Source organism: Oncorhynchus masou, chromosome 14 (assembly GCF_036934945.1).
Source record: "Oncorhynchus masou masou isolate Uvic2021 chromosome 14, UVic_Omas_1.1, whole genome shotgun sequence".
Taxonomy (NCBI): Eukaryota; Metazoa; Chordata; class Actinopteri; order Salmoniformes; family Salmonidae; genus Oncorhynchus; species Oncorhynchus masou.
Genome location: NC_088225.1, coordinates 21993466 through 22008465, shown reverse-complemented (window position 1 = coordinate 22008465; position 15000 = coordinate 21993466). Strand labels below are relative to the sequence as shown.

The 15000-nt window shown below is 44.1% G+C and overlaps 1 protein-coding gene and 1 pseudogene across 1 annotated transcript in view; both read left to right on the top strand.

The window, feature by feature from the left end:
* LOC135554533 (Ig mu chain C region membrane-bound form-like) overlaps positions 1 to 15000 on the top strand; it is a 526132-nt pseudogene that overhangs the window by 254920 nt on the left and 256212 nt on the right.
* The window catches only part of LOC135554531 (voltage-dependent P/Q-type calcium channel subunit alpha-1A-like), a 186226-nt gene that overhangs the window by 54305 nt on the left and 116921 nt on the right, over positions 1 to 15000 (top strand). Inside the window, exons 7-18 of the mRNA XM_064986875.1 lie at positions 1321 to 1424; positions 1595 to 1710; positions 2780 to 2824; positions 3631 to 3717; positions 6482 to 6688; positions 7854 to 7966; positions 8255 to 8367; positions 8873 to 9004; positions 9205 to 9277; positions 9925 to 10042; positions 10181 to 10248; positions 12688 to 12791. Of these exons, the coding sequence (XP_064842947.1) occupies positions 1321 to 1424; positions 1595 to 1710; positions 2780 to 2824; positions 3631 to 3717; positions 6482 to 6688; positions 7854 to 7966; positions 8255 to 8367; positions 8873 to 9004; positions 9205 to 9277; positions 9925 to 10042; positions 10181 to 10248; positions 12688 to 12791 (1280 nt within the window). The remainder of the gene's footprint in view (positions 1 to 1320; positions 1425 to 1594; positions 1711 to 2779; positions 2825 to 3630; positions 3718 to 6481; positions 6689 to 7853; positions 7967 to 8254; positions 8368 to 8872; positions 9005 to 9204; positions 9278 to 9924; positions 10043 to 10180; positions 10249 to 12687; positions 12792 to 15000) is intronic.

Here is a 15000-nt window from a genome sequence, read left to right as displayed (position 1 = left end):
GGATTCAGGATTGGTTTAGGGTTTGAGATCGAGTTCAGGTTTAGTCTTCGGTTTGGGTTTGAGATTGGGTTCAGTTTTCGTTTTGGGTTTCGGTTAGAATTGAGGCAGGATAAGCTGATCCTAAATCTGTGGGGCAACTACAACCTGGATAATAGATTTCTATGGTATTTACTAGTAAATTACATGGTAAATACCCACCAATTCATATAATACATGTTTCACTGCTATACAAATATGCCCATAGCATTTACTCATATGCTGTATTGTGTGCCCATACCTAAGAAACAGTGAATAGGGCCCTGCTGCCAGTGGCAATGGTTGCTATGGTGACAGAGAGGTGGATGAGGGTAGTGGGGGAATGTGAGTGTAGTCCCATCCACAGCAGTCTATATGGGCCCATATTGAATATTCCCCCTTCCCTCTCTTCCCCCTCTTCTCTTTCTCACACATCTCTCTTTCCTCGGTCTCTCTGCTTCCTTAAGCTGTCTCTCCATTCCTCTTCGCATCTTCCTACTCCCCCCACCTCACCTCACCCAATAACTCACTCTCTCTCTCCCCCCCCCGTCAGCCTCCCCCTTTCTCCCTTCCTCTTCACCCCCTCCCCCTTTCCCCCACACTTCCCTCATTCTCTCTCCTCCATCAGTCTCACTCGGTGGTGGTGCTGCTCTATATTTAACAGGGCTGTTCAGTCAGAGTTATTCTTGCAGCTGCTGAGGAAGAAAGTGCTGAAAGTTTAATGGATAAAAAAGCTGCAGCACAGAGCAACAACAGCCACGCCCACAGACATAGGGAGGGAGGGAGGGAGGTAGGGCATTACATTCTGTGATGGACTCTGTTTAGGGGGAAATACAGAAAGATTGGGAGGGATGAGAGAGGGAGAGAAAGGGGGTTGGAGAGAGAAGGGAAATGGAGAGTTGAGAGAGGGAGAGAAAGGGGGGTTGGAGAGAGAAGGGAAATGGAGGGTTGAGAAAGGGGGGTTGGAGAGAGAAGGGAAATGGAGGGTTGAGAGAGGGAGAGAAAGGGTGGGGAAAAATAGAGGAAGAGCGTTACATTCTGTGCAGCTGAACTGTTTAAATGGCAGATACTCTGGACAGTATACTGTATAAAACGATGTCCTAATCATCCCCATATTGTGGTGACCCCGTCCCAGTTCATGAACAGGTCGTGAAATGGTCTGCTATTTTTTGGCTTTATAAACTCTACATCTCAGTGTAACCTATCGAGTCAAACAAGGGAAAGATGAATTACTAGTGTGTGTGTGTGTGTGTGTGTGTGTGTGTGTGTGTGTGCGTGTGCGTGCGTGTGTGTGTGTGTTTGCAGAGCAACGATGCCTCAGGGAGCGCGTGGAACTGGATGTACTTCATTCCCCTCATCATCATCGGCTCTTTCTTCATGTTGAACCTGGTCCTGGGTGTACTGTCTGGGTAAGTGTGTGCGTGTGTGTGCACGCATGTGTGTGTGGGACATGTGTGTGTGTTTCGTGTGCGTGTGTGTGTGTGTGTATACAATATGTCTGTGTATATGTCATTGTATACATCTATATGTGTGTTTCATTTGATATGTGTGTGTTGATATGTGTGTGTGTCTACCACAGGGAGTTTGCCAAAGAGAGAGAGCGAGTGGAGAACAGGAGTGAGTTTCTAAAGCTGAGGAGACAGCAGCAGATAGAGAGAGAGCTCAATGGATACCTGGAATGGATTTGTAAAGCAGGTACATTATCATCATATAGAACTACACACAAAACATACATGGAACCCTATGTTACATATTTATGTTATGTATGTTATATATTTATGTTATATATGTTACATATTTTTGTTATGTACGTTACATATTTATGTTATATATGATATGTATTTATGTTATGTATTATTGTTATTTATGTTATATATTTAAGTTAAACATGTTATATATTTAAGTTAAATATGTTATATATTTATGTTATATATGCTATATATTTATGTTATATACATTATATATTTATGTTAAATATGTTATATATTTAAGTTAAATATGTTATATATTTATGATATATACATTATATATTTATGTTAAATATGTTATATATTTATGTTATTTATGTTATATATTTATGTTATATATGATATGTATTTATGTTATGTGTTATTGTTATATATGTTATATATTTATGTTATATATGTTATATATTTTTGTTATGTACGTTACATATTTATGTTATATATGATATGTAGTTATGTTATATATTATTGTTATATATGTTCTATATTTATGTAATTTGTGTTATATATTTATGTAATATATGTTACATATTTATGTTGAATATGTTATATATTTCTGTTATATATGTTATACATGTATGTTACATATGTTATATATTTATGTTATATATGTTATATATTTAAGTTAAATATGTTATATATTTAAGTTAAATATGTTATATTTTTAAGTTAAATATGTTATATATTTATGTTATATATTTATGTTATATATGCTATATATTTATGTTATATACATTGTATATTTATGTTAAATATGTTATATATTTATGTTAAATATTTATTTTAAATATGTTATATAGTTATGTTATATATGTCATATATTTAAGTTAAATATGTTATATATTTAAGTTAAATATGTTATATATGCTATGTATTTATGTTAAATATGTTATATATTTATGTTATATATTGATGTTATATATGTTATATATTTATGTTATATATGTTATATATTTATGTTATATATATTGCCATATACATTCCCGTGTTATTGTTTACTTCACTTTTCCTTCCTATAGAAGAAGTGATCTTAGCAGATGATGAAGACCCTGATGTCTTTGACGGTATTTACCCAAGTGTGTGTGTGTGTGTGTTTATTGACTTAGATAAGATGTTAGAATGTATATAGAGACAGACAATGAGAAAATATAACATTGTGTAAATGTAGCATCATTGTCACAGTGTAAATGTATTATCTTTACCAGTATACATGAAGCATCTTTCTAGTCTAAATGTATCATCTTTGCTAGTGTAAATGTAGCATTTTTAATAGTGTACATTTTGCATCTTTCCTCGTATAAATGTAGCATCTTTCCTAGTGTAAATGTAGCATATTTTCTAGTGTAAATGTATCATATTTGCTAGTGTAAATGTATCATCTTTACTAGTGTAAATGTAGCATTTTTACTAGTGTAAATGTAGCATCTTTACTAGTGTAAATTTATCATCTTTACTAGTGTAAATCTATAATATTTGCTAGTGTAAATGTAGCATTTTTGCTAGTGTAAATGTAGAATATTTACTAGTGTAACGAGAGCATCTTTGCTAGTGTAAATGCAACACCTTTGCTCGTGTAAATGTAGCATATTTGCTAGTGTAAATGTAGCATCTTTCCTATTATAAATGTTGCAGCTTTGCTAGTGTAAATGTAGCATCTTTACTAGTGTAAATGTAGCATATTTGCAAGTGTAAATGTAGCATCTTTGCTAGTGTAAATATAGCATCTTTGTTAGTGTAAATGTAACGTCTTCACTAGTGTAAATGTAGCATCTTTGCTAGTGTAAATGTATCTTTGCTTCTGTGCCAGTGTTTGTTTGCGTGTTCTATAGTGAGCAGTTGTGCGTCACTGTGTTCTATTTTTCCCATTCAGGCACCCGCAGGAGACCCACCATCAAAAACCACAAGAACAAAACAGATCTCCTTAACCCAGAGGATGGGAATGGAGACCTGGCAGTGGGTAAGAAACACCACACACACGCACACGCACACACAAGATGTTACATGCGAACCAAATGTGTTTTTTTCTCTCCACTCTTGTCCCCATCCCCCTCTCCTTTTCCCACTCTTCTCCTATCCTCCATCCCCTCTTCCCTTTCTTCTCCTCTCCTCCATCCCCCTCTCTTTTCCCACTCTTCTCCTCTCCTCCATCCCCTCTTCCCTTTCTTCTCCTCTCCTCCATCTCCCTCTCCTCTTCCCACTCTTCCCCCTCCACCTCTTCTTTTCCTCTCTCCTCTCCTCCATCTCCTCTCCTCTTCCTCCTCTCCTCCTCTCCTCTTCCCACTCTTCTCCTCTCCTCCATCTCCCCCCTCTCCCCCCTCTCCTCTTCCCACTCTTCTCTCCTCCATCCCCTCTCCCACTCTTCTCCTCTTCCCACTCCATCCCCCTCCATCCCCCTCCTTTTCCCACTCTTCTCCTCTCCTCCATCCCCTATTCCCTTTCTTCTCCTCTCCTCCATCCCCCTCTCCTCTTCCCACTCTTCTCTCCTCTCCTCCACCCCCCTCTCCTCTCCTCTTCCCTCTCCTCTCCTCCATCCCCCTCTCCTCTTCCCACTCTTCTCCTCTCCTCCACCCCCCTCTCCTTTTCCCACTCTTCTCCTCTCCTCCATCCCCCTCTCCTCTTCCCTTTCTTCTCCTCTCCTCCATCCCCCTCTCCTCTTCCCACTCTTCTCCTCTCCTCCATCCCCCTCTCCTCTTCCCTCTCTTCTCCTCTCCTCCATCCCCCTCTCCTTTCCCCACTCTTCTCCTCTCCATCTCCTCTCCTCTTCTCACTCCTCTCCTCCATCCCCTCTTCCCTTTCTTCTACTCTCCTCCATCCCCCTCTCCTCTTCCCACTCTTCTCCTCTCCTCCATCCCCCTCTCCTTTTCCCACTCTTCTCCTCTCCTCCATCCCCTCTTCCCTTTCTTCTACTCTCCTCCATCCCCCTCTTCTCTTCCCACTCTTCTCGTCTCCTCCACCCCCTCTCCTCTCCTCTTCCCTCTCCTCTCCTCTCCTCCATCCCCCTCTCCTTTTCCCACTCTTCTCCTCTCATCCATCCCCCTCTCCTTTTCCCACTCTTCTCCTCTCCTCAATCCCCTCTTCCCTTTCTTCTCCTCTCCTCCATCCCCCTCTTCTCTTCCCACTCTTCTCCTCTCCTCCACCCCCCAATCCTCTCCTCTTCCCTCTCCTCTCCTCTCCTCCATCCCCCTCTCCTCTTCCCACTCTCCTCCTCTCCTCCATCCCCCTCTCCTTTTCCCACTCTTCTCCTCTCCTCCATCCCCCTCTCCTCTTCCCACTCTTCTCCTCTCCTCCATCCCCCTCTCCTCTTCCCACTCTTCTCCTCTCCTCCATCCCCCTCTCTTCTTCCCTCTCTTCTCCTCTCCTCCATCCCCCTCTCCTTTCCCCACTCTTCTCCTCTCCATCTCCTCTCCTCTTCCCACTCTTCTCCTCTATTCCCATCTCCTCTTCCCACTCTTCTCCTCTCCTCCATCCCCTCTTCCCTTTCTTCTACTCTCCTCCATCCCCCTCTTCTCTTCCCACTCTTCTCCTCTCCTCCACCCCCCTCTCCTCTCCTCTTCCCTCTCCTCTCCTCTCCTCCATCCCCCTCTCCTTTTCCCACTCTTCTCCTCTCATCCATCCCCCTCTCCTTTTCCCACTCTTCTCCTCTCCTTAATCCCCTCTTCCCTTTCTTCTCCTCTCCTCCATCCCCCTCTTCTCTTCCCACTCTTCTCCTCTCCTCCACCCCCTCTCCTCTCCTCTTCCCTCTCCTCCTCTCCTCCATCCCCCTCTCCTCTTCCCACTCTTCTCCTCTCCCTCCATCCCCCTCTCCTTTTCCCACTCTTCTCCTCTCCTCCATCCCCCTCTCCTCTTCCCACTCTTCTCCTCTCCTCCATCCCCCTCTCCTCTTTCCCACTCTTCTCCTCTCCTCCATCCCCCTCTCTTCTTCCCTCTCTTCTCCTCTCCTCCATCCCCCTCTCCTCCCCACTCTTCCCCCATCTCCTCTTCTCCTCTCCATCTCCTCTCCTCTTCCCACTCTTCTCCTCTCCTCCATCCCCTCTTCCCTTTCTTCTTCTCTCCTCCATCCCCCTCTCCTCTTCCCTTTCTTCTCCTCTCCTCTATCCCCCTCTCCTCTTCCCACTCTTCTCCTCTCCTCCATCCCCCTCTCCTCTTCCCTCTCTTCTCCTCTCCTCCATCCCCCTCTCCTTTCCCCACTCTTCTCCTCTCCATCTCCTCTCCTCACTCTTCTCCTCTTTCCCCCTCTCCTCTTCCCACTCTTCTCCTCTCCACTATCCCCCTCTCTTCCCACTCTTCTCCTCTCCTCCATCCCCTCTTCCCTTTCTTCTCCTCTCCTCCATCCCCCTCTCCTCTTCCCTTTCTTCTCCTCTCCTCCATCCCCCTCTCCTCTTCCCACTCTTCTCCTCTCCTCCATCCCCCTCTCCTCTTCCCTCTCTTCTCCTCTCCTCCATCCCCCTCTCCTTTCCCCACTCTTTTCCTCTCCATCTCCTCTCCTCTTCCCACTCCTCTCCTCTATCCCCTTCTCCTCTTCCCACTCTTCTCCTCTCCTCCATCCCCCTCTCCTCTTCCCTCTCTTCTCCTCTCCTCCATCTCCCTCTCCTTTCCCCACTCTTCCCCTCTCCATCTCCTCTCCTCTTCCCACTCCTCTCCTCTATCCCCTTCTCCTCTTCCCACTCTTCTCCTCTCCACTATCCCCGTCTCCTTTTCCCATTCTTCTCCTCTCCTCCCAGGTTCTCCCTTTGCGCGGGCCAGTCTGAAGAGTTCAAAGCTGGAGGGCTCTAACTTCCATAAGAGGGAGCGTCGTCTGCGTTTCTTCATCCGACGCATTGTGAAGACCCAGTATTTCTACTGGAGTGTACTGTGTCTGGTGGGACTTAACACCATGTGTGTGGCTGTAGTACACTACGACCAGCCTGAACCACTCTCAGACTTCCTCTGTGAGTAGACACACTGGGGGGGATGGATAAAATTAAGATCCTACACCTGTACACACACAGACACTCATACACTCGTACCACTGTACACATACACTCTTTTATGAAGGATGGAAATTCTAGATGCTTTTCTTTATTTCTCTCTCTACCTCTCTGTCACGTTGGCTTAAAGGAGATTCTGTCACGTTGGCTTAAAGGAGATTCTGTCACGTTGGCTTAAAGGAGATTCTGTCATTTGGCTTAAAGGAGATTCTGTCACGTTGGCTTAAAGGAGATTCTGTCACGTGTGGCTTAAAGGAGATTCTGTCACGTTGGCTTAAAGGAGATTCTGTCACGTTTAAAGGAGATTCTGTCACGTTGGCTTAAAGGAGATTCTGTCACGTTGGCTTAAAGGAGATTCTGTCACGTTGGCTTAAAGGAGATTCTGTCACGTTGGCTTAAAGGAGATTCTGTCACGTTGGCTTAAAGGAGATTCTGTCACGTTGGCTTAAAGGAGATTCTGTCACGTTGGCTTAAAGGAGATTCTGTCACGTTGGCTTAAAGGAGATTCTGTCACGTTGGCTTAAAGGAGATTCTGTCACGTTGGCTTAAAGGAGATTCTGTCACGTTGGCTTAAAGGAGATTCGGGAGACAGACACAGGAATGCGTTATAATGTTTTTTATTAAGCCCCAAATTATGGCGTACCGTGTAAAGGCACGGAGACGAAGACCAAACAAACACGTAACAAAAACACAGAGTTGAAACCCAAACAAAAGAGAGAGGAATACCTCTAATAAATAACACACGCATAATAATTATCACACTAGACACGACCCGTAATCATCTGCTCAATCCACAATGGCATGAAGGCCAAAACACACAGCACAGGTACTCACACGCACCAATGGACATAGTAACAATAATCGACAGTCCAATGGAAACCAAAAGGCAAACTTATACAAGTACTAATCAGTGGGAATAGGGGACAGGTGTGTGTAATGAACGTTCCGGAGGGATCCGTGACAGTCTTTCTGCCTCTTTGATTGCTTCTTACAGTGAATTGTTCAATGCCCTTCTTTATTCCTTTTCTTTTGAAATCATCCTCCTGCATTTTCCTGCTTGCTCATTCATGTCTGATCGTTCCCGCTCTCTCTCACCCTGTTCCCTCTCTCTTTTCACCTCTTCCAGACTTTGCAGAGTTCGTCTTCTTGAGTATCTTCATTTCTGAGATGGGTATAAAGATTTATGGACTGGGGTCACAGCCTTACTTTCACTCCTCCTTTAACTGCTTTGACTGCATTGTGAGTGGTGGAACTCGTCTACTCTAGGGTACACATGGTGCATATGTGACACGGACACACACACATACACATGCACACACACACACACACGTACGCACGCATGCACACACACACACACACACACACCAATACAGTAAACACACACACACACACACACACACACACACCAATACAGTAAACACACACACACACACACACACAATACAGTAAACACACACACGTACATATAATTTTTGACCGCATGTTTTGGATAACATCACTAATCGTGTGTGTGTGTGTGTGTGGCAGGTAATATGTGGCAGCATATTCGAGGTGCTGTGGGGTTTTATCCAGCCTGGGACATCCTTTGGTATCAGTGTATTACGAGCTCTAAGGTTACTGAGAATCTTCAAAGTCACCAAGTAAGTCTCTGCTGACTGAGTCAACCTCTGTATCGGATATCTTATCAATCTGTTTGTCAGCATGTCTCATTAACAAACAACCATGAAAGGCAATTAGACATTTATAGGCTTTTCTAAACTCTTTCTCTCTCTCTCACAAGCTCTCTCTCCTCTCCCCAACTCTCTCAGTTCTATTCAAGGGTCTTTATTAGCATGGGAAGAAACATATGTTTACATTGCCAAAGCAATATAAATAAATAATAAAAAGTGAAAAGTAAATATTACACTCACACAAGTTTCAAAACAATAAAGACATTTAAAATGTCATATTATGTATATATACAGTGTTGTAACAATGTGCAAATAGTTAAAGTACAAAATGGAAAATATATGGGTTGTATTTAGAATGGTGTTTGTTCTTCACTGTTGCCCTTTTCTTGTGGCAACAGGTCACAAATCTTGCTGCTGTGATTTCTCTCCCGCGCCCCTCCCCCTCTCTCTCTACTACTCTCTCTCTCTCTGTCAGGTACTGGGCGTCTTTGAGAAACCTGGTTGTATCTCTGCTCAACTCCATGAAATCCATTATAAGCCTGCTCTTCCTCCTCTTCCTCTTTATCGTCGTCTTCGCTCTGTTGGGCATGCAACTCTTCGGCGGACAGTCAGTACCTCCTCTTCTTTTCCCCTCTTTTCTTGCCCCTTTCATCCTTCCTCCCCCTTCCTCCCCTTCCCCTGTCACTCTTTATCTTCAGTGTCTGACTGTTTGATGACATCTTTAATCTCTCTCGCTATCTTTCTCTCGCTCTCTCTTTCTCGCTCTCTCATTCTCTCTTCCTCAATTTCTCTCTGTTTATCCTCTAGGTTTAATTTTGAATCTGGCACTCCCTCGACCAACTTTGATACTTTCCCTGCAGCAATAATGACTGTGTTCCAGGTGAGTGGATAAAGACGGGAGGGGGGAGTGGAGAGGGGAGAGAAAGGAAAGAGAGAAAGGAATGAGAAAAGAGGGCAGAAGAAGAGTGGAGTGGTAGCACACTGGAAATGGGGGATAGGAGAGAAAGAAAGAAGATAGATGAGTGTAAAGGCAGGGAAAGGTGAGAGTGTAAGCAGTCCCAAGATAAGCAGTCCTAACGCGTGCAAAGCGTGTGTTTATAAGTGTGTGTGTGTATAAGAGTGTGTGTATAAGAGTGTGTGTGCTTAAGAGTGTGTGTGTGTGTATAAGATTGTGTGTGTGTATGAGTGTATGTGTACAGTAGTATGAGTGTATGAGTGTCTGTGTGTGTACAGATGTAGGATCTTAATTTTATCACTCTTTTGTTCCTGAGAAATGTCCCGCTCGGCAGAAAGTGCAAACTTGTAGTGTATTCAAGGTATTCAAAGGCTTCTAAAGTGTGTAATTTCCACTTTAAAATGTCAGACTTGATTTGCCCTAACGAAAAATTGATCAACCCCTACAAAAAATGTCCACTAATTATAATCCACATAATAATTCACATTTCCTGTTGCTGTTTTTTTTTCTGCTATAGCAAAGTGCCTAAAATGAGGCTCCTACATGTTTATTAGGAGTGTGTTCTCCCCCAGATCCTGACCGGAGAAGACTGGAACATGGTCATGTATGATGGAATAGAATCTCAGGGAGGAGTCAACAACGGGATGGTCTTCTCAGTCTTCTTCATCGTGCTCACACTTTTCGGCAACTGTATCCTTACACACACACACACCCACAAACATACACAGACCCACACACACACACACACACACACACACACACAAACAGACACACACACACACACACACACACACAGTGTAGTTTCTGTCTTCAACCCTCTGCTCTCAGACACTCTGCTGAATGTGTTCTTGGCCATTGCTGTGGACAATCTGGCCAACGCACAGGAACTCACTAAGGTACAGTACTTTGTACACTGACCGAGCCACGCCTACTGGGGTCAAATAGAATTCAGGAAATGACCTCTCACCATGTCAGCTCTAGCTCCCCATCAAAAATGATCTGTATATTGACAGATATTGGACCGAATGCTCTAACCATGGGAATAAATGTCTGCAAGGGGCGGAAGGCAGGCGGGTAAGGCGGGAACAGGCGGGAACATTCTAGCCAATGAGAGGGCAGATACGCATGTGAACAACAGGCATGCCACGTGCGTCCACTTATATCAGTAATTGTAACGGCCGTTGGTGGAAGAAGGTGAGGACCAAGATGCAGCATGGTAAGTGTTCATCATTATTTTATAAACTGAACACTAAAAGAACAAGGAACAAAAGAAACAACCGAAACAGCTCCGTCAGGTGCAAAACACACTAAACAGAAAATAACTACCCACAAAACCCATGTGGGCAAGAGCTACCTAAGTATGGTTCTCAATCAGAGACAACGAAAGACAGCTGTCCCTGATTGAGAACCACACCCGGCCAAACAACACAGAAATCAAAAACATAGAAAATGAACATAGAATGCCCACCCTAGTCACACCCTGGCCTAACCAAAATAGAGAATAAAAAGCCTCTCTATGAGGCTCTACGCCTCTCCTCTCCGGAGTGAAGGGCGGCTCTGGCAGCTCCGGAGTGAAGGGTGGCTCTGGCAGCGCCGGACAGGCGGGAGGCTCTGGCAGCTCCGGGCTGGAGGGAGACTCTGGCAGCTCCGGGTTGGAGGGAGACTCTGGCAGCTCCGGGCTGGAGGGAGACTCTGGCAGCTCCGGGCTGGAGGGAGAGTCTGGCAGCTCCGGGCTGGAGGGAGACTCTTGCAACTCCGGGCTGGAAGGAGACTCTGGAGGAAGGAGACGGAGAGACAGACTGGTCCTTGGAGGAGGCACAGGATAGACCGGGCCGTGGAGGCGCACTGGAGAGCAGGGCTGGTACCATTCGTCCTGGCTGGATCCTCACCCTAGCCCGGCAGATGTGGGGAGCTGGGATGTAGCGCACCGGGCTAAGAACATGTACTGGAGACACCGTGCTCTCCACCGCATAACACAGTGCCTGACCAGTACGATGCCCGTCATGGTAAGCATGTCTTGGAGAGCTGTAGCGCCGAGCTGGCACAGGACGTGCAGGGCTAGGGAGGCGCACAGGAGGCCTGGTGTGTGGGGCTGGCACAGTCTTCACCAGATGGCTAGCACGCACCTCAGGACGAGTATGGAGAGCTGACTCAGGTGACATCAAATCCCGGACACGCTCCGTCGGGCGGATGTCGTGCCGTATGCACCAACACAGCAACTCCCTCATTACTCTCTCCTCCAATCTCCCCATTAACTCCTTCACTGTCTCTGCTTCGCTCCCTTCGCTCACCTCCAAGTCCGCCCTGACCGGCTCTGGTTCCATCCTTGGCTCCTTACGGTAAGCACGGGGAGTGTTCCTCTGCTGCCTCTTGGGCTTCCTTGCCAGCCGTTCCATCTCCTCGTAGTGTTTCCGCTCAGCCTTAGCTGCCTCCAGTTCCTCCTGTGGACGGCGATACTCCCCAGCCTGTTCCCAGGGTCCCTTGCCTTCCAGTATCTCCTCCCATGTCCATTTCTCCAGATAGCTCTGCTGCTCCTCACCAAGCTGCTTGGTCCTTTGGTGCTGGGTAGTTCTGTATCGGCCGTTGGTGGAAGAAGGTAAGGACCAAGATGCAGCGTGGTAAGTGTTCATCATTATTTTAATAAATTGAACACTAAATACAACAAGGAACAAAAGAAACAACCGAAACAGCTCCGTCAGGTGCAAAACACACTAAACAGAAAATAACTACCCACAAACCCATGTGGGCAAGAGCTACCTAAGTATGGTTCTCAATCAGAGACAACGATAGACAGCTGTCCCTGATTGAGAACCACACCCGGCCAAACAACACAGAAATCAAAAACACAGAAAATGAACATAGAATGCCCACCCTAGTGACACCCTGGCCTAACCAAAATAGAAAATAAAAACCTCTCTATGGCTAGGGTGTGACAGTAATAACCTAAACATTCGATCAAATAAGCCCCACTTTGCAAATTAGCAATTACATTTTATATTGACCAAATTCAATGTTCTCTCATTGTCGCCATACAAAAAAATCCCCACTTGGTCTGCATCACGCTATATTCTCGCGTGGCCTGATTTTGGGGCCGGAGTCAGCCCTCTTCACTTCACCTCTTCTTCTGTATCTCCATGTATCTGTATCTGTCAACGCCCCTCTTTCTCCTATCTATAACTATATCTATAAAGGTCATTGCTCTCTTCTCTCACTCTGTCTACCATCTGTATCAACCTCCTCTATCTCTGCTTTTTATCCCCCCCTCTCTCTCCCTCCTATGTATTTCCCGTCTCCCCTCCTCCCCCTCTCTCTCTCCCACTCGCTTTCTTTGGTAGGACGAGCAGGAAGAGGAAGCCGCTTCCAAGAAAAATGCTTTGCAAAAAGCCAAGGAGGTGGCCGAAGTCAGCCCTCAGTCTGCAGCCAACCTGTCCATAGCGGCGTAAGTATCTCTCTTTCTTTCTCTGTTTCTCTCTCTGTTGTTTCTCTCATCCTTGCCCCCTCATCTCTCTTAGTATGTTCACTCTTCAGCTGCACATACCTGCGTACATACCTGCAGACACCTGCGTACTTGCTCGCACACACACACACACACACACACACACACACACACACACACACACACACACACACACACACACACACACACACACACACAGTGTTTGATCTCCTCCTCCTCCAGTAGGAAGCAGTGAGTCTTAGATCTTTTCTCTGCAGGTCTCTGTTCTCTCATGGTGAAGTTCACAGTGTGTCCACGGTCCACAGCCCTTATAATGTCACAGCAGGGGAGCCTGAGGATGTAGGGACACTGCCAATATCACACATAGAGTTGACCACCACTATTATTATACCAAGGTTAAAACTGTTGTTTCTACTCTGAAACATGGACACGTATGCATGCAAGCAAATACTTACATACATACATACACACACACACGTACGCACACACATGCACGCACACACACGCACGCACGCACACACACATGCACGCACACACACACACGCACACGCACACACGCACATGCACGCACACACACACGCACATGCACGCACGCATACGCGCACGCACACACACACACACGCACGCACACACACACGCACACACACACGCACGCACACACACACTCAGTCAATCTCTGACGTAGCCCACTTTTGATGTGTACTTTTGTGTGTTGTGTTGACTATTGTTATGTGTTGTGGTCTTGGTCATGTTTCCTAGTCTGCAAGACAGCTAAAGGTGCACTGATAGGGCAATACTAGGAATGGTCTCCACTAATGAGTTGACTGTGATGTCATTCCTAGCACTGCCCCACCATGCCAATATAAATCCATATCATTCATCCGCATATGTGGATGATATAACAGCTTTGCAAGCAGGGATTTTCCAAGCTGGAATCTCCACACTTGCTAAAGCAGGTTAGGAGATACTCTGAGTCCCTGTCTGGGACTCTGGGAAGAAGATTTCTCTCTGGATCTAAATGGGTTACACTTTACCTGACCCCTCCTTCACAAGGCCAAAATAACACTATTATAATGATGACATAACACCATTATAATGATGACATAACACCATTATAATGATGACATAACACCATTATAATGATGACATAACACTATTATAATGATGACGTAACACCATTATAATGATGACGTAACACTATTATAATGATGACATAACACTATTATGATGATGACATAACACCATTATAATGATGACGTAACACTATTATAATGATGACAAAACACTATTATGATGATGACATAACACGATTATAATGATGACATAACACTATTATAATGATGACATAACACTATTATAATGATGACATAACACCATTATAATGATGACGTAACACTATTATAATGATGACATAACACTATTATAATGATGACATAACACCATTATAATGATGACGTAACACTATTATAATGATGACATAACACTATTATGATGATGACATAACACCATTATAATGATGACATAAGACTATTATAATGATGACATAACACTATTATGATGATGACATAACACCATTATAATGATGACATAACATTATTATAATGATGATGACATAACACCATTATAATGATGATGCCGTAACACTATTATAATGATGACATAACTCTATTATAATGATGACATAACACTATTATAATGATGACTTAACACTATTTATATTGATGACATAACACTATTATAATAATGACATAACACTATTATAATGATGACATAACACCATTATAATGATAACATAACACTATTATGATGATGACATAACACCATTATAATGATGACGTAAGACTATTATAATGATGACATAACACTATTATGATGATGACATAACACCATTATAATGATGACATGACACCATTATAATGATGACATAACACTTTTATAATGATGACATAACACTATTATAATGATGACATAACACCATTATAATGATGTCGTAACACTATTATGATGATGACATAACACGATTATAATGATGACATAACACTATTATAATGATGACATAACACCATTATAATGATGACATAACACCATTATAATGATGACATAACACTATTATAATGATGACATAAGACTATTATAATGATGACATAACACCATTATAATGATGACATAACACTATTATGATGATGACATA